The sequence below is a fragment of the Vipera ursinii genome, assembly GCF_947247035.1.
Source record: "Vipera ursinii genome assembly, chromosome: 1".
NCBI classification, from domain to species: Eukaryota; Metazoa; Chordata; class Lepidosauria; order Squamata; family Viperidae; genus Vipera; species Vipera ursinii.
The window spans coordinates 2,770,368-2,788,997 of record NC_139512.1 but is presented as its reverse complement, the minus strand read 5'-3'; the positions used below and the strand labels follow the sequence as shown (position 1 = coordinate 2,788,997).

The 18,630-nt window shown below is 40.9% G+C and overlaps 2 protein-coding genes across 6 annotated transcripts in view; one reads left to right on the top strand and one right to left on the bottom strand.

The window, feature by feature from the left end:
* The window catches only part of LOC310632727 (uncharacterized protein), a 474,991-nt gene that overhangs the window by 20,537 nt on the left and 435,824 nt on the right, over positions 1-18,630 (top strand). The window lies entirely within an intron of this gene.
* The window catches only part of ARID3A (AT-rich interaction domain 3A), an 82,911-nt gene that overhangs the window by 60,196 nt on the left and 4,085 nt on the right, over positions 1-18,630 (bottom strand). For 4 of the 5 annotated variants that reach the window (XR_014490868.1, XM_083349763.1, XM_083349764.1 and 1 more), the window contains 2 exons: positions 11,315-12,303; positions 8,813-9,113 (listed from right to left, as the gene is read on the bottom strand). Coding sequence is in view for 4 of the 5 variants with exons in the window: in XM_083349763.1 (XP_083205889.1) it covers positions 8,813-9,113; positions 11,315-11,748 (735 nt within the window). In the remaining variant the exon portion in view is untranslated. The remainder of the gene's footprint in view (positions 1-8,812; positions 9,114-11,314; positions 12,304-18,630) is intronic. The other variant, XM_083349765.1, reaches the window with a different exon arrangement.

Genomic DNA, 18,630 nt, shown 5'->3' with positions numbered 1-18,630 from the left:
GAACCAGCATGGTAGAACGATGAAGCTGCTGGTCTAAGACTAAAGAATTCCAGATTCTAGTGCCTCCTTGGCCATGGAAATTCCCAGGAAGATAATATAGTGAAGGGGCTAGACTATGAAGGGTTGGACTTGGGCCCTAGTCCCTTCTCTCTGGAGGACTCTGGATTAGTTGCTCCCTCTCAACTTAACAGTCAGAGTCATGTAGTGCTGAACAACTGGAGCAGGAAGAACCAAGTTCATATCCACCTTCATGAAAATTCATGAAGTTACTTTAAGCCAGTCCTCCATTCTCACTCCAAATTAGGGCTACAGTTGTAGGGAAGAAGGAATTCTACATATGCTACCTTGAGCTCCCAAACAAGAGGCAGAATAAAAATCTAACAAATAAATGTATTTGATGGGAGAGAATGAGAAGAATTTCAAGGACACTCAGGTACAGGGTGCTGTAAAAGGATATCCATCTATCCTTTTAGGGGACAATGCAGTCAATGTGTCCTGCTGATCCCCCTTGAGAAAATTCAGGGTATAAGTTTAAGAAAGAGACACCACAATCATCATTATCTCTAGTAACAGATAATGGTGAAAAACATTCCCTGTTGCCCAGGTCTCAAAAAGCTACTACCATCCACAGCAGATGGATAAACAATTTGACCTGGAATAAAGTAGATTAATGTAGATGGGCTTGCTATATGGATCCTTTCCTGCCAATTAAGATATAACCAGATCTGATAAACCCATGGCCCTCCAGATGCTGGAAGTTGTGGTTCAGCATGCCTATGGCTATAAGTTTCCTGACTCCTACATATGTATTTCTTTATCATTGGAAATGGTTACTGATAAAGCCTTAAAGCACTTGGAAGTCCAAATACAGTAGTCCTTGAGCCTAGCCATCATGGTCATAACTCATGATAGTTGTACAATGAGTCAGTCATGTGACTGACTTGTTTTATGCCCTTTTGTGTGGCAGTCATTAAGCAAGCCAATGATTTCCTATGGGCATGGTCTTGCTGAAAATGAGAAGTAAAGGCTATTTTCAGCAAAATCATCATAAAATATGAGTCATATGATTGCAGGATGCTGCAAATGGGCATAAATGCTAGAATACAATACACACACACACACACACACACACACACACGTGCATACAAAAACCACAAAAGAAGCAAAAATTTTAAGGAGGATTCAGACAAACTGGGGTAGATTCAAAATAAAAGCAACCCAGATGAATTAGGAAATAAGAGATTAAATCTTATGATCAGAGATTGGGAGAACTAAAGAGGCTACTCCTTTGGGTACTTGAAAAGTGCTACCACATAGATAGAGGCCATAATCTGCTTTCTACAGGTACTCCTCGATTTACTACAGTTCATTTAATGACCATTCAAAGTTACAACGCCACTGGAAAAAGTGACTTATGACTGTGGTTCAAACTTACGACCACTGCAGCATCCCCATGGCCACATGATGAAAATTCAGATGCTTAGCAATTGACTCATATTTATGACAGTTGCAATGTCCAGGAATCATGTGATCACCTTTTGCGGACTTTCTGACAAGCAAAGGTCAGTGGGGAAGGCAGATTCCCTTGACAACTGTGCAAGAAAGGTCGTGAAATGGGAGAAAACATTTAACAAATGTTTCACTCAGCCACAGAAATTTTGGGCTCCTTTGTGGTCGTAAGTTGAAGACTACCTGTACTGTCCCAGACTGCAAGACACAGAATAAGGGTCTTATGACAGATTCCAGCTGAATTGAGGAAAAAACTGCCTACCGCTGAAAGCAATCGAACAATAGAAAAGGATTATCAAGAGGGGTCCTGTGCTTCTCTTTACTGGCTACATTCAAGCAAAATCTAGTCAGCAATTTCTTTGAGATGCTTCATTTTGCTTTCCTACACTGGACAAGAGCAGGTCACTTTCAACTGCAGGACTCTTATGAATCCGGCTCTAGAAGGTACAAACTTCTTCTCCAGAGCCATTTGAGCAACACGAAAGAGAAACACACACCAAGCAAGATCTGCTGGCTGGCCTGCTCTGAGAAAAGCCTCTCCCAACATATGTCAGAGGGAGGGAAGAGGCGAACACGCGGTGTTCACCTTTGGATCCCTGCCAGGGATTTGCTTAGTTAAGCATCTGGCAGCAAGTTCTACTCGGCATTCTTCCAACAAACTTTCCCCCCCCTCTTCCCCTTCCTTTCTTCCTTTCTGAATGCTCTCCAAGCCCTGCTGATAGGCTATAGCCTTGGCAAGCAAATGCCTGGGAAAAAAAGGAACAGAGGAATGTAAACAAGACAGGGCTAACAGGATATATGAGACAGGGCCTGCCAAGCTACCACAGGGGCTGTCCCGGGCAGAAGGCCTTGGCAAAGATACAGAGTGACTTCTTAACCCTGACTTTCAAGACACAAGCAAAGTTCCTAAGAGCTGGGTTTTGCCTTGGGGAGGCGACAGAGGCAGGAAAGTTGGCTAGTAGTGGGAAAAGGAAGAATGCCTAGACCCGTGGTGGCGAACCTGTGGCACGTGTGCCACAGGTGGCACGCAGAGCCCTCTCTGTGGGCACGAACACCATCACCCCAGTCCTAGGCTTTCAGCTGGGTTTTATAAAATCTTTTCACTTTAGGCCTCTGCCAACGGGTGCAAAAAATATATATAATGCAATCAATTAATCAATCAGTTTCAACTTCTTGCAGGGAAAAAAGATCTTGCAAAGTTGGAATTGATTGATTGAACTTTTAAGTCCCACCCAGTCAGCCCTTACCACTGCAGCCACGCCCACCCAATGGGCCACACCCACCCAATGGGCCACACCCACCCAATCCCCCACCCACCCACCACCCGAGAATACATAAGTGGGTTTTGGGTTGCAGTTTGGGCACTCGGCCTCTAAAAGGTTCGCCATCACTGGCCTAGACTAAGGCAACTAAGGGCCTTCTATTTAAAACAGCCTCAGTGCCACGTTTATTTTTTATTTTTTACTTTACAATATGGCTTCCTACAAAATATCTGAAAAGGGTTTACAGTCAAAAGAAAACAAGAAGTTAAAAACACTTCATAATTGCAGGCTGCTGTTTTGAGCACCTTCCTACCCTGTTGGTACTGGCTGAACTGGGTGATGTCACCTGCAGCCTAACATGCTTGAGGGGAGCTAAAAAAGAACAGAATGTTACAGCCAATACCAAAAAAGAGCAAAAGATTCTTTCATGCATGGAAGGGAAGGGGAATGCAATGAAACACAGGTTTAGTTCTCTTCACCTGGAGGAGGGTGAGGGTGAAGCTGAGAATTCAGTAAATAGGGAATAAACATCTTGGAGATAAGTAGGCTAAGGAAAGCTTAATCACTAACAGAAACAGAGAAAGAGGACAACACACAATCTCCCCCCCCCCTCAGTCCTTACACAGGGCTGGAAATAAGAAGGGCTCAGAAGCAGGGAAAAGACTGTCTAGAAAAGGGGCCTTGAATTAGCAGACAACTAGCAGCTACAAATGGCTAAAGCACAAATCAAGAGAGACAACTGTATATGCATGCAAAATACACACACCCATATATACCATAGATACATTTTACCTATATACACTGAGCGGAAGACTTATATTTTGGCAGATGGAATGTAGACATGATTATTACATCTCCATTCTTCTCTTTCCCCATGCCATTGTTATTCAAATTACTTTTTTTTAAAAAAATGGGGGAATACGGCAACACTAACAGTCTTTATATAATTTCCCTGTATTACTGGTATGGGTTTTTACTGTAACACCCTCTGAACTGTGTAAAGGAAACATATCTAAATATGGACTCTGCAAGCAGAGGTTCAGGGTCTAGCTTGCATTCAAAAAGGGCCATTAACTGCAATGCATATTATGTAAATATGCACATTACAATTAAGTGCATTAGTCATTCACAGTCTTTGGTCTCTTATCTTTACTTTTGTTGTCTTTGTTGTCTTTCTCTCCAACCATTCCTCTCCACAGATTGTCTGGAAATGAGGTCCCACCTCCATGTCAACAGAACCAGATAGCATTGCTTTTCCTTTACTGTCATACTTACAATGCAAAATTCTTTGCTTTTTAGAATATGTGGGCGTATGCGTTCCCAAAAGCAGGGAATTCTGTTGCGTCTTGAGTGACGGAGTCATGCTTAATATGATCTCCTTGGAGAAAATAATTGCTTTCAACTTACAAAGTGACTATCTGGGTCTCTGTCTGGGAGCAACTGAATGATTCAGGAGCACCTGAGTGATTGCGCCTAATGCACAACAGGGCAAAACTACCTCCCATCAAAGCCAGATGAATGAACGCCCTTGAAGACCAAAGTTTCCAGGGCTAGGAGTGCTCCAGACTAGGGTTTCTTCCAACAGTCTCTATTCTGTGACTCATCCACAGTCACAGTGGGAATCTCTTTTTATAGGCAGATACCATCAAAAACAATCCTTTTAGCGGAAGTTGGGCCAGTTTAGGAATCAGTGAATTACAAGCAATTCTCGTCTTACAACAGTGAGTGTTCAAAGTTGCAACGGCACTGAAAAAAGTGACCTGTGGCCTTTTTCAGTTACAAATGTCGCAGCATCCCCATGGTCATGTGATTAAAAGAGCCGCTTAGCAACTGACTCATATTTGTGATGGTTGCGGTGTCCCGTGGTCACCTTTTGAGACTTTCTGACAAACACAAGTCAATGGGGAAGCCAGATTCACTTAACAACTGTGTTACTAACTTAGCAACTGCAGTCATTCCCTTAACATCTGTGGCAAGAAAGGTCGTAAAATGGGACAAAATTCATTTAACAACAGCCTCTTTGAGCAACAGAAATGTTGGGTTCAATTGTAGTCACAAATTGAAGATTAGCTGTATTTTTTAAGGCATTATTTTCATTTAACTAAAAATTCCAAGAATATAGATAATGAACAGGGGGTTGGACTAGAAGACCTCCAAGGTCCCTTCCAATTCTGTTATTCTGTTCTGTTATCTCTGAAGAAAATACCGCAATACTCCTGTGACCCTCTGAAAAATGGGTCTTTTTACCAGCTCTTCCAGCTACTTTCTCCCTTTTCTCCATCTGGATTCCATCTGCTGCTGTTTGAACAAAAAAAAAAGGGGGGGGGAATCGCCTGATCATCCCTTCCACCCCAAATTCTCAATGTATTTACAACTAGTACTTCAAAGGAGACTTTGCCTCTAGGGAGAAAGCTTGCAAAGAACTATTTCCTTCTATTAGCTCTAAGGCTTTTTTGATTCAATACTCAGTCCAGACTGATCAAACAGAAAAGCAGGAAGGGAGGCAGCGGGAAAGAAATTTTTTAAAAAATGGGAGGGGAGGGGTGAAGAGAGAAAAAATATTTGGTGATGGAAAAAGGTAGCACTGCTAAATTAATGTGTTCCTTCTTGAACTGGGCTTTCCATTAGTTATATAGCCTACCGCTTGTATCCAAGAAAATAAAGACATTAAGAACAACTTCCTTTTCCTCAAAAAGATTTTGCATCCATACAGAGGGAATCAAACACTATAACTGCAAGCAGATCCAAACAACAATAGAAGCATGAAATATACACATTATCTCTGTTAGAAAGAGAGTTGCTATTATAGGGTAATAAGACAACTAGTATCTAATTACCATATATTCAGCTCAAAAACCCATGGGGACAGGAGTTGAAAAGTAACATTTATAATTTCACCTATTACATTTAAGGGCAGGCAGCCACACAAACATTCTACAAAACTACACAAGCATTCTACAAAAGAGCATAGTTTTATTTAAAAACAAAACCTCAATCTGTTACCGTAGGTGTTCTATTGATCACTGTTACATAGATATAATTAAATCAACAGTGAAAGCAAAAAGACAGCTTTTGCAAGCAATTCTTACACATGTTAAAGCGTACCCCAAAAGCAAAACATATTTAACCTCAACATGTTGTAACGCTGTTGCCCCAAAAGATACTCCTCAGTAGCTCAAAGAAAAGCATAAAAATTAAACTCCTCCTTTAAATGTTGCCCTATCTTTTTTTTTCTTTTCACTCAGATGTATACACCCATTCTAAGTACTTATTTGGAATTTCTATCTTCTTTCAAGCATAATCTCCTATCCATAAGGATAAAAATAAGGGGAAAATGAAGAATAAGCATTGTCACAGATTCAAAATAACAAAAAAGGTTGTGGAAAATACAACAAAGCTGTATGTCAGGTCATTGTTATTATTATTTTGCCCCAAAGGGTGTGTTTTCTCCATATCCAGGCTAAACCAAAGACACGGTGCCTATCTAGAGTTCTTTTTACATATGTTATTTTAAGGATTTGTGAGTAAAAAAAACCAGAGACACGCAAACACACGCAGAATATGTGTAAGGGTTTCCAATCTGTTACTGCATTAAAAAAAAATAGTTTCAACTCTGTTTCAACCTCAGCTCAGAGGGCAAAGTAAAAAAGAACTGAAGCCTGAACAAACTTGTTCCAAATAGTCTGGCTTTTATTGCAGGGTCCAGGAAGAGGCCAGCTGATGCTGGTCAGTTTTGCCTGAGGAGAAATATTTCAAGACGAACAAGCTTCTCTACAGACTTCCATACTGCTGAGTTTCAAATGGAAAAATCTGCTTTCTTTTTCTACCAAAAAAGAGATTATCTTAGGAAAAGCATCCAACAGAAGGTAAGTAGGGAAGACAAACAATTCTGATAACAAGAATGAAGCAAATCTGAGCCCTCATAAAAGAAGAATGGGCCGGTTTCCAGCTGTTGTTTTTTGTTTTTGTTTTTTGGAGGGGAGGGGAATAGCAGAGTGCTAAGATCTACCAGTTGAAGCCTGGTGCCAAAGACTTGCATTTAAATCTTAAATCATTCTGAATCCAAGCATTTGTGTGCAGTACCAGAAATGGGCAGAACTCATAGTCCTTCCGCATAAAGATCCACCTCAAGTTACCCCGATACTTCTTTTCAGCCGTATTATTTCAGAGAGAGAAAGAAAAAACTTGTGTTGTTGCTGCTGAAAGAACAAGGGTCAGAAATTTTAGCTGACCAAACTTGCCAAAAATGTCTACTTCCAATACAGTGAGATTTGCCCCATTTCACCACCTTTTTTACCACAGTTAAGTGAATTACTGCAGTTAAGCTAGTAACACGATTATTAAGTGAATCTGGCAAATTGTCAAATTTTGATCATGTGACCATGGGGAATGCTGCAATGGTCAGAAGTGTGAAAAACGGTCATAAGTCACTTTTTTTTGTTGTAACTTCAAATAGACATTAGACAAATAGTTGTAAGTTGAGGACTACCTGTATATGAGATGGGCAGCTGCATGAAGTTACTAAATAAATAAAATGTACACAATACTTCTGTACACTTTTATTAAAGTTCTTTAGATGATACAGACATGTGAAAAGAGTTAAAGAGAGGAAATTAAGGTTCAGAAATGAAACTGTCACTGCTAGACTCAGTGAGCATGTAAGAATATTGAACATCTCCCCTATGTCTATTTTAAGATTCACAGAATTCAACAAACTGCCTTCTGCAATGGCCACCTGGGTGTATCTGGAAAGTTCACTGTTCATCAGCTAACAGCATCTGACGTTCAAAGGAAGACTGCCTTTGAACACAGAGGTTCTAGTAACCACAAGTCATTAACAGTATCTCTTCACGACATCTGTAAAACTAAGGACAGCAATGCCTAGAAGTCACACCACGGTGAGAACTTTCAAACTAACAAGAACTTCAGCTACTGCACATTATTCAACAGACTTACACCTCCCATCCATCTGGAAAATGTCGGACTGGAAAAGGTTCTTCTCCTCCATTAATTTACCCAAATAGGGTAAATACCTGGAGGCAGTTCTGTTGAGTTTATTCTGTTTATTCTGTCGTACTTATAACCGCTGCCATATTATTTTAGATATTCTGCCAGTACGGTTCAATCACGCCCTGCGTGAATGACAATTTACAATTTACAATTCTTCTCAATGTGCAAATGAATTAATTGTTGGACCCCAAAACACTAACAATGTTTTCTGCCTTTTCTGCTCTGGCTCCTGCCCCCTGGAACATCTCCGCATCCCCAGGTCAGATCTGCTCCACCCTTTTTTGAAAGGCCTTGAAGACATGGCTGTGCCAACTACTTTGGGGCACCAATGGGAGTGTGGCACTTTGGAGGGGGCTAATGGGAGTAGATCGCTCTACCTACCTCCCTGTGTGGACTTTTCTCCTTCCCTCTCCACCCTTAGCTTTATTTTAATTTCATTTTAAATTTAAGATCTTTATTTATTGTTTTGCTGTTTTGTGGTGTGTTTTTAATCAATGTCTGAAATCTGCCTACGGTTGCCTTTGGTGAGATGGCCTGTATGCAAGTTTAATAAATAAAAATATTTTCCATCCTGCCCATAATTTTATGAGTCTCTATCACTACAATGTCTCCACTATTTTCTTTTGTCCATAAATTATATACTTCCCAAATTATACCACCTGAAAATATTTTATAAGCTGACTTTCCCTAAAGGAAGATGGACATGCCCCTCACTTAGTAAACCAAGCTTTTCAGCATATATATCATTAAAAAACTGGGAAAAAGGATATTCCACATTGAAAAGTTGCCAAATTGATTTGTGGCTTCTGCTCAGTCCCATCTCAACCCTTTCCACCAAATTTAAAGACATGGGTTAATGCATTATCTCACTCATAAATCCCTACATATTGTCTTCCCCTTCCCCACAAATGGAAGCAAGATTCTAGTCCTCACTGGCTGGAAATACAATCAAAAACCTGACCAGCAGAATCACTGAATAAGATTTCTGTCATTTAAAGATAGGAAGAAAAGGTATTTTTACACCTCCTTACCTGCTTGAATTGCTCTTCATAAGTCCAATCTCCATGGTCCAGGACTTGGGGCTGCAACTGTGACAGGCTTTGCTGGGGAACCCCAGAATGGCCCCGTTCTTGCCCCCCTACCAGTCTGGAAGGTTCTCCTCGGTATTGCTGGGGGGTCTGTTGTTTGTGCATAAATGGGGTGCCAGGGCTTGATGTAGCCACTGCACTGGAGCCAAGCCCTCCCTCCACCATTTCTTCTTCTTCCTCGTATTCTTCCTCCTCCTCCTCCTCACCCAGGTCTTCTTCAAAATCTTCAACCCACTTGCCCTTCCTAAAAGAGGGAGAGAATTATAAGGAAGAAAATGTAAATACCTAAAGCAGGGTAAATCAAAATGGTGACTTTAGGTTCTAATACACCGCCAGATACCTCCCTGATGTCCATCGAGCTTTAATAACAGGCATGTTTAGATTAAAATAATTAAATAGCAAGTTGGCACCTTGCGAAGTACCATCACCTTGCACCATACATTTGCAGCAGTATCTTTGGTCCCCAGTAAGTCTCTCAAAAAAGACAGACAGCATTCCAATAATTATTTTGGGACAGACTGTACCCACCACGGCAGCCATTCCAGGAGTAGGCAAATTTCCCATAACATAATGTAACGTGATTGCAGCCATCACAGGCTTGCCAATATTCCGGATATGCTCTCGGTCCCAAAAAGTTGTTTCTTTTGGCCTACAGTCAACCCTACACGAAAGATAGCCTTTCTAATAGATGCCTGAATTACAACAGTTAGAACAACCTGCCTCCAGAAGTGGTGAATGCTCCAACACTGGAAGTTTTTTAAGAAGAGACTGGCCAGCCACTTGTCTGAAATGGTGTAGAGTTTCCTGCCTGAGCAGGGGGTTGGACTAGATGACCTCCAAGGTCCCTTCCAACTACTTATTATTATTATATTATTATTAACATAAATTTGGGGGGGAGGGGGCGAGAATGTGGGTCTTTGTTTTTTTAAGTAGCTAAGAGAGATGGACAATAAAACTGCACACACACCCAGCACTCCTTTTTATGACTTGAATTGTTAACTGGAGGCCCCAAACCTTGGTCTGTTTTACTATTTCTAGGGATGGGTGGGGAGGGGGAGCTTAAAGAAAAAAAAATAGGTACTGCGGCCCCACTGAGATTTTAGACACCACTTCTTAAGAACACTGAAAAAAAATAAAAAACTGGGGTTCTGTTTCTACTGGCCCTTCATGAAGCCTGCTTTGAGGTCCTCCTCCGCATTACAGAAGCCATCCCTAGAAGTCAGCCAGCTGGCTATGGGAATCAAACTCCAACAGATCTGAAGGTTGCTAGTGCAGAAGTATCTGCTGAGTAAACAAAGGCATATTTAGACATACTTTACTTCCCTCAAAAGATTCTGGAAAAATGGCATTCTCTCCCCCCCCTCTCTTTGTATTTTTTGTTTTTGTTTTTGTCTTAAATAGGTTGGAAATTTTCAACCAAGGATCAGGAACTTAATCAAAAGCCTAAGGCATTAAAAACTAGCCAGACTGGTTTTGCCTTAAGAGCTGCTGGTTTTATTGTCTCCTGACCCCAACAACATCAGGGAGGGGCACAGAAGCCTGCTGGAGAAACATACCAAATTACCAAATCAAGAGCAAGAGCAGTCAAATGAGAGATAATTTTTCTTTCCAAACATTTGGCAATGTTCTGTGTGATTTTCGAGCCAAAAAACAACTCAACCTGTTATTTATTTATCCCACCCTGGGATGGGTAAATGATACCTTTTTACCTTTGGAAAAAAATCATTAAAAACGAGAGGCTCAAGTTTATAAAATGGCTACTCCCTCATCCAAGGCAAAAGGGATACCATCCAAGGGAAAGCAAGCCCATGGCTTTCTGTTCGAACCCAGAAAGTTTGTGAATTACATGTTTTAGCACAAGAATTACAAGGTAGCACATACAGCTATGCCCCAACCTTTCATTCCAATGTCCCTGCAAAGTTTAGGGCAGGTAGGCTATAGTCTAAACCACTGAGGGGCTAGAACAAAAATTACATTTGATTTTATTTCACTGAACATTTCTCTAGCATTAAAAATATTTCATATAATTCCTATCCAATCATATATGTTGGTCACATTAAAAATTACAATTTGGTTGAGAAAACAGACATCTGAAAGGTCTCCAGGGTAGTGACTTCTAAGGGTGGGGGGTGTCAAAAAAGCAAGATGATCATTGCTTGTTATATAAATTGAAACTCTACCCCTTTTAATAAAGTCTGTGTCATATGAGTAATGCCCATAACAAAGGGGACGGGTTTTGATCACACAGATGCCATCTTGTTTTTTGACAATGACCCCCCCCTTTCCATACACACACATACACAGACGCCCCTTCATCTGTGGCACAAGTCATGTGGGTCAGTTGGACATTCAAAAATGAGCCTTCATGACCTAAACATTTGAACCCCTTATGAGGACACTAACATAACAGCAACAAATGCTGGGTGGGCCTCAGACAAGACTTACATCTCCTCTTCTTCTGAGCCCATTTCTCGGGGGTATTCACCATCTTCCTCCTCCTCCTCTTCTTCCTCCTCCTCTTCTTCTCCTACAAGCTCTTCTTCTTCCTCTGAAGAATGGCTCTCCTCTGACCCAACTGGGCTGGATGACTGTCTGAGGCCAGCCGCAGCTGCCCGCATAGCCGCCAGGGCTGCCATCTGTGCCCTCTGGATCCGGGCGCTGTCAGGTTCTCCCCCCTCCTCAGAGAGAGGAGGGTCCTGGCTGCGGCCACGGGGCAACGCTGTGACGCCAGGGGCTGACAACATGGTGGTCTGATTTGGTGCAGGGAGGGGTAGAGGATTGCCCTGTGGCTGGTCCTGTTGCTGCCGTGCCTCCATCTCCTGCTGCAGCCGGGCACGTTGTTGGCGCTGCAGGTTCTCCATGACGGCCTGCAGCTTCATGGCTCTGCCTGCAGGGGGCAGTGTCCTGGCAGAGGAAGTCAGAAGGGCGGAGCAAGGCTCCAAAGGGGAGGAGCCTATGCTTTGCACAGGAGGTGGAGGGGCTGTAGAATAGCGATCAGTCGGGGTCAGCGCCGTGAGGAATGCTGGGAAATGCCCTCTGCCCCAGATGTTCTGGGGAGGGCAACCACTTTAAAAGGGTTACAAGACTTAACTGACTTATGGGTTAGGGAGTAGCCTGTGGCACCATTAACCACTTCCAAAAGGTGGCTCTTTCCAGAGCAGTAGGAGGACAGTAAGTCAATTTGTATAGAAAGAAATTTGCAGAGATATTTTTTAAAAGGCTATTCAAATATCATGCTGCTTTAAAAATTAGCCGTGATCCTGAAGTTCAAGGTCCCACGTTCTACACAACCACGTTGCTTTGCGCCAACTTGAACTGAAGCTTAACCCTGTTCTTTTGCCACGTTTCTTTCCATCCAAGGAGGGCTTAGGGGCAATCTGCAAACTGTGAATTGTCCACCTCTTCTTCATCTAGGCATCAGTGAAAAACCTGTCCTTTAAAAAAGCAAACACAAACATACAGAGTAAACATTAGGACAGAAACTTGACTTCTTAACAAAGGCTAATTTATCCAAATATAGGAACTATACAAAATTCAGCTCTTGATTTCATAAGGTGTGTTTTATTTAAGTAGCTCCTCCAATACCTGTCTATAAAAAGACAGATAGAAAACGGTTTTTAAAAATGGTAGGTATAGAAGACAGAAGAAGAAGAACTCATTAGGATCAGAAGCTTTAATCTGAATTATGTGGAAAGTGGAAATAAGAAATACTATAACTGAATCCAACTTTATTAATACTATAAACATCTCATACCCATGGACACATGTCTGTACATAAAATGCACACATAAAGAAAAGCAGAAGCAATTGTAAAAAAGGGAACAATATTTTATTAACAAGTAGGAACATAGAAGAGTTTTTCAGCTTTTGCCAGCAAAGCCTTTGATCAAAAGGGAATAGTGGTGCAGTTTTTAGACAATGTCCATAGTTAATGACTGTGGCTTATAACCAACCCTTCACCCTCTTACAAAATTTATCTCAAGACAAAGAACATGTTCACATAGTCACAAACAACACTTTTAATTGTATTTCTACTGATCTCTCAGGAGGCATCAGCACAAATAAATTTATTTACTCTGTAAATTTGCATGGGTGCCTGTCTTAAATAATGCCCGGTGGCTAACACAAATAAAAAAATGGAAATGTTGATGTAAAAACAGTAGAAAACAAACAATAAAATATGTACTGTTTTGGGGCCAGGATAATCATGGAGTCTGGTTGGTGTTTTTGCTTTGTGTGGACTGGAAATTATAAAACAAAGCAAAAACAAAGCAAAAAAACTCAAGCAGACTCCCTGACTATCCTGGCCCCAAAGCCTGAGGGAACAGCCAGGTTCTTAAGCCTTTCCAAAAGGTAGACAGGGTTAAAATACTACACCTTAAGAATTCTCACTTGCCTATTTGACATGCATAACCACATTACTTATTCATCCTCTGACGCCCTAAAAGATGGGAAAAGAGGCAACAACAACAACAACTTTCTCTAATGTATATTTGGGTCACCTAGACGTAAGGATTCTTTGCCTCTGGCAACCAAAACTTATTACCGTATTTTCTAACATCCATCAAGACTTCCCACAACACCTCTGAATACCACAGGGAAGATCATCATCTCTCTAGGAAAAGGAAAAATTCTGGCATTATCTGCTCCAATGCCACAGAACACAGTGCTCTTTTTACAGAGGGAAAAATGAGCAGAAATGAAGATTTCCATGGACAGAACCTGCCAACAAGACTATGCATGCTTTTCCTAAGAGCCCCCAAGCTCGTTCAAACTTGCTTAGATTAATGCAGTCATAATATGCGTGGCATTTTCACTGAGAGGTGGAAGAACAGCAAGAAAACTGCGGAGGACTCCTCCCAGATACAGTCAGATACAGAAACTGCTAGACTCATTAAGCCTTCTTCCATTTTTATCTTTGCAACAACAATTTTATAATGTAGGTTAGATTGTAAATTTGTGACTACCCCAAGAACCTATGTTTGAGTGAACTTGAGCCAAATCCATTTCTCCCAATCCTAGGTCAGTGCCATAAACGCCTCACTCCAGGTAGTCCTCAACTTACAACAGTTCGCTCAGTGGCTGTTTAAAGTTACAACGGCACTGAAAAAAGTGACCTATGACCATTTTTCACACTTATGACTGTTGCAGTATCTCCATGGTCACTGATTTACATTTGGATACTTGACAACTGACTCACATTTATGATGGTTGCAGTGTCCCGGGGTCATGTAATCCATCACCTTTTGAAACTGTCTGACAAGCAAAGTCAATGGGGAAACCAGATTCACTTAACACATTTCTCACTTAACAACATAAACTTTGGGTTCAATTGTGGTCGTAAATTGAGGACTACCTGTATATTGGTTCTAACAAGGAATTTCCCTGAAAGTTGAATTTTGGTGACTCCACAGGTTTGCCCAGGTATCCACAGTTTTCTCAGCATATGAAACAGAAGTGGTTTGCCATTGCTTTCTTCCCAAGATATTTTTCAATTTTCCAGCCTGAACTGTTAATTCTAGAATGTATTCTTGGTCTCCTATTCAAACAAACCAGATCTGATTTTGCTTGGCTTTCTGAGATCCATGAAAGTTTGCTCAAGAAAATACAGGTAGTCCTTGACTTACAACCCACAATTGAGCCCAAAATTTCCTTTGCTAAGCAAGACAGCTGTTAAGTGATTTAGCCCCATTTTACGACCTTTCTTGCCACAGTTGTTAAGTGAATCACTGCAGTTGTTAAGTTAGCAACACGATTGTAAAATCAATCTGGGTTCACCATTGACTTTGCTTGTTAGAAGGTCACAAAAGGTAATCACATGACTCTGCAAATGTCATACATACCAACTGCCTGAATTTTGATCATGGGACCATGGGGATGCTACAATGGTCGTAAGCGTGAAGACCAGCTGTAAAACCCCTTTTTCACTGCTCCTGTAACTTCTAATGGTCACTAAATGAATGGCTGTAGGTCGAGGACTACCTGCAGAAGAGCGTACACTGTGCATGAAAAAGGGCCTTCGATCCAACTCGCAACCTCTCTAATTTAATACTGCAAAAGACTTTTACTGCTGAACCTTCAACCAATTCCCAGTTTTTTAGACAGCCTGGCCTCAGATTTCTGAAACAGTTATAGTCCTAATTCTCTAAAAAAAATTGCTAAACAGGAGAATGTCAATATAGACCACACTGGAGGAAGGGGATCAATGATGTTTGGTCGAAGCGGGCCATCAGTTATATTAGCTCACAAAAAGATCGATTCTTCCATGGAATTGGAAGAGGAGAAAGGGCTGTCAATGGCCACAATTGAGAAGATGCTCCTCAGGTATCATCAAACCGTCTAATTCAAATAGCTATTTTCCACTACAACCAACTCAACAGATCTGAAAAATCCACCCCGCCCCCTGCAATTTAAATTTAACAGACAGCCCTGCCAACCAACCAAGCCTGTTCTCAGTGTCTTGCCAAGGCCCTCTCCTACCAAACACACTTTTCTTCCCAACTGCCACGGAACCTTCACCGAGGCAAACACCTTAATGACATCAGAGGAAGCAGGAACCAATCAGGAGACCCACGGTGGACACGGTCTCTAATGTCTTTGGCTGCACGGCGCAAAAGGAGGAGTCAAAATGACACACTCTGGTTTTTATATCCTCAAGGGCAGGGGTAGGCAACCTCGGCTCTTTTATGACTCATGGACTTCAACTCCCAGAATTCCTGAGCCAGCCAAGCTGGCTCAGGAATTCTGGGAGTTGAAGTCCATGAGTCATAAAAGAGCCAAGGTTGCCCCTGCTCAAGGGAGAAGGTGTGAAATCTGCACTATTTATTTATTTATTTATTTAAACTTGTATACCGCCCTATTCCCGTAGGACTCAGGGCGGTTTACAGGGAAAAATTAAAAATACATACATACAAAGTTAAAATCGATTAAAACTAAAATTAAATTAAGTCCCTGAATTTAAACTAAAACCCCATTAAGAAATAATTAAAACCCCTCAGTCTGGGCCAGACAGCTCAAAAAGCCAAGTTTTCAAATCCCTGCGAAATGAGCAAAGGTCGGGGGCAGTCCTAAGCTCCGTGGGAAGATGGTTCCAAAAGGCCGGCGCGCCCACAGAGAACGCCCTTCCCCTGGGGATAACCCGCTGGCATTCCTTGACCGGCGGTACCCTAAGAAGGCCCTCCCTGTAGGAGCGCACGGGACGATGGGAAGTTGATGCCGGCAGCAGGTGTTCCTTTAGATAATCCGGACCCAAGCCATTGAGAGCTTTATAGGTCATTACCAGCACCTTGAATGTCACTATCATACAAAAAAAAAAAGAAAGGACGATGCCCCCAAAAGGAATACAGGTAGTCCTCGACTTATGACCACAATTGAGCCCAACATTTTTATTGCTAAGTGAGACATTGGTTCAGTGAATTTTGCTCTATCTTACGACCTTGCTTGCCACATTTGTTAAGTGAACCACTGCAATTAAGTTAGTAACACAGTTAAGTGAATCTGGCTTCCCCATTGACTTTGCTTGTCAGGTCGCAAAAGGGAATCATTGCAACTTGTCATAAACATGAGTCAGTTGTCAAGCATTTGAATTTTCATCTTTGGCCATGGAGATGCTGCAATTGTTCTAAGTGTGAAAAACAGTCGTAAGTCACTTTTTTCAGTGTCATAACTTTGAATGGTCACTAAATGAACTGTTGTAAGTAAGGACTACCTGTACATGTCAAAAATGCTCTGAAAATAACCTCAACTCAGTAAAAAAAAAGTTCTCAAGTCCTGTTTTCATTTTATCTCTTTTACATATATTACAATTCACAATTTACAAATTGTAAATTTACAATTTACATATTGCATGATCTTGATATTTCAAATTTCAAAAAATCCCAGAACATGGAAACTAACACTAATAATTTTACATTCACGGTATCAGTTGCATATGACTTTTTATTCCCCCAACAGCCATGATAGAATTTTCATACTACGGAAATTTTCAAGAACTGAATATTATTAACATGTGTCCAGTAACCATGTATAACTGAAGAGTGGTTGGTGTATGCGTGTATAGAGAATTGAATAGGTAAATTGCAAAAAGGGTAGGCAAACAAGAAATAAATATCAAATATTTCAATTCTTGTGAATTTAGTGGTGCCTGTTCCTCATTACCTAATCTAAGCTGCTTGCCTAAAAGATATATATAGCCAAACTCAAACCAACAAAATATAACTAGAGATTGAAAATACGTTACCCTTGCCCCCGGCTTAGATTGGTAAAATGTTGTAATAAAGAAAAAAAAGTGTCTAAATTGCCTATCTCTTGTCTCAAAATACATAATTTCAAACACGTTAAGCATGTGAAAAATACCTTCTCCTCTTGCTCAAGAACTAAGCAATTCATGCCTAGAAATTAAAGATGAATCATAATGTACCTTCACATTTTCTCCTAAAGCCAATCCCACCTTGTCAAAAATATTTTACTTCCCCACCACTGTCACTTCAAACTATATAGACCCAATTCCAGCTATAAACAAGCAAGGGCATAATAGTTGTCAGAGTTTGAGAAAAAAATAAAAAAAAATCTAGAAATGGCTGAACTGGGACCTCAGAAGGCAGGCTCATCTAAGCTCTGTTCTGGGCCAGAGACATTAATACTATATTAATCTGGAAAGCAGCAAAAACTGAAACGAAGGGCAATTTAAAGAAGCCTATTAGCTATGCAAAAAGAGGTGGTGGGATTTTTCCAGTTGCTGCCAATATTAAGATCCTAAGGGTAGGCAGAAATAGAAAGTTATGTGCACACAGACTAGGCAGCAAGGAGAAACACTTGTCTATCAAGGCTTGGGTGTATCAATTTATATGGCAGCAAATTCTATTATCTCTGCTGCCAATCAATCCCCCAAACACAAGATGTTCAAAGCTGTCCAGATCCCAAATGTTTTTCTGCATGCCCTGTTTTTTCCATGCACAGGCTTGAAATTTAAGACTCTTAATTCCTTGGGCAGAATTCTGTCAAATGAAGTTAATAGCATAAGGTTAATCAGATTTACAGATTTCTCCCTCCCATTTGGGAAGCATATTCTAAATTCAGCCTAGGAGCAGGAACTATTTGAGCTACAAATGACGATGTGTTTTTTACATATGGACCACATTCATGGATTGGAGCAGATGTGTGCCATAGAACGATATCCTGCAAGATGGATTTAATTTTAATATTTGATAAGGGGAACAAGCCACAGCAGATACACAGAGCTAAGAATTAAAACTGACTTCCTGAGTTGTAATGAAGCAAAGATAATGAGATACAATCAGCCAGTTATAATTAAGGAATCATAAAACAACTAAATATTTTTATGAGTCTGATAAATGAGATGAGGTAAGCTGACATTGATCATTTAAGGAAATTTTGGGGTTTAAAAAACTGCTCAGCTTTTTTCATTGCCTCTAGCTCCATAAACTTCTGTATACCACCTACGGATTCTGTAGCCTCAGTGTATATGTATCTATGAGATTATGTATGTGTGTGCACACATTTGCACCATGCCAAATTTTGTAACGTGATGACCCTTGACTACTTGTAATTACTCACTCTCTTATAAAATTGCAATCATTGACTAAGCCAGACTTTTTCAACTCAAAGTATGTTGAGGGTAAGGAGGTGTTGCATGCTCATTATCATCATCAAGCAGTTTCAATATTTTGTCTCCCTTTAGTGAGCAGCATAAAAGAACAAAGGGGTAGGGCTCCACAGGCTGGATTCTTCATAGCTGGGGT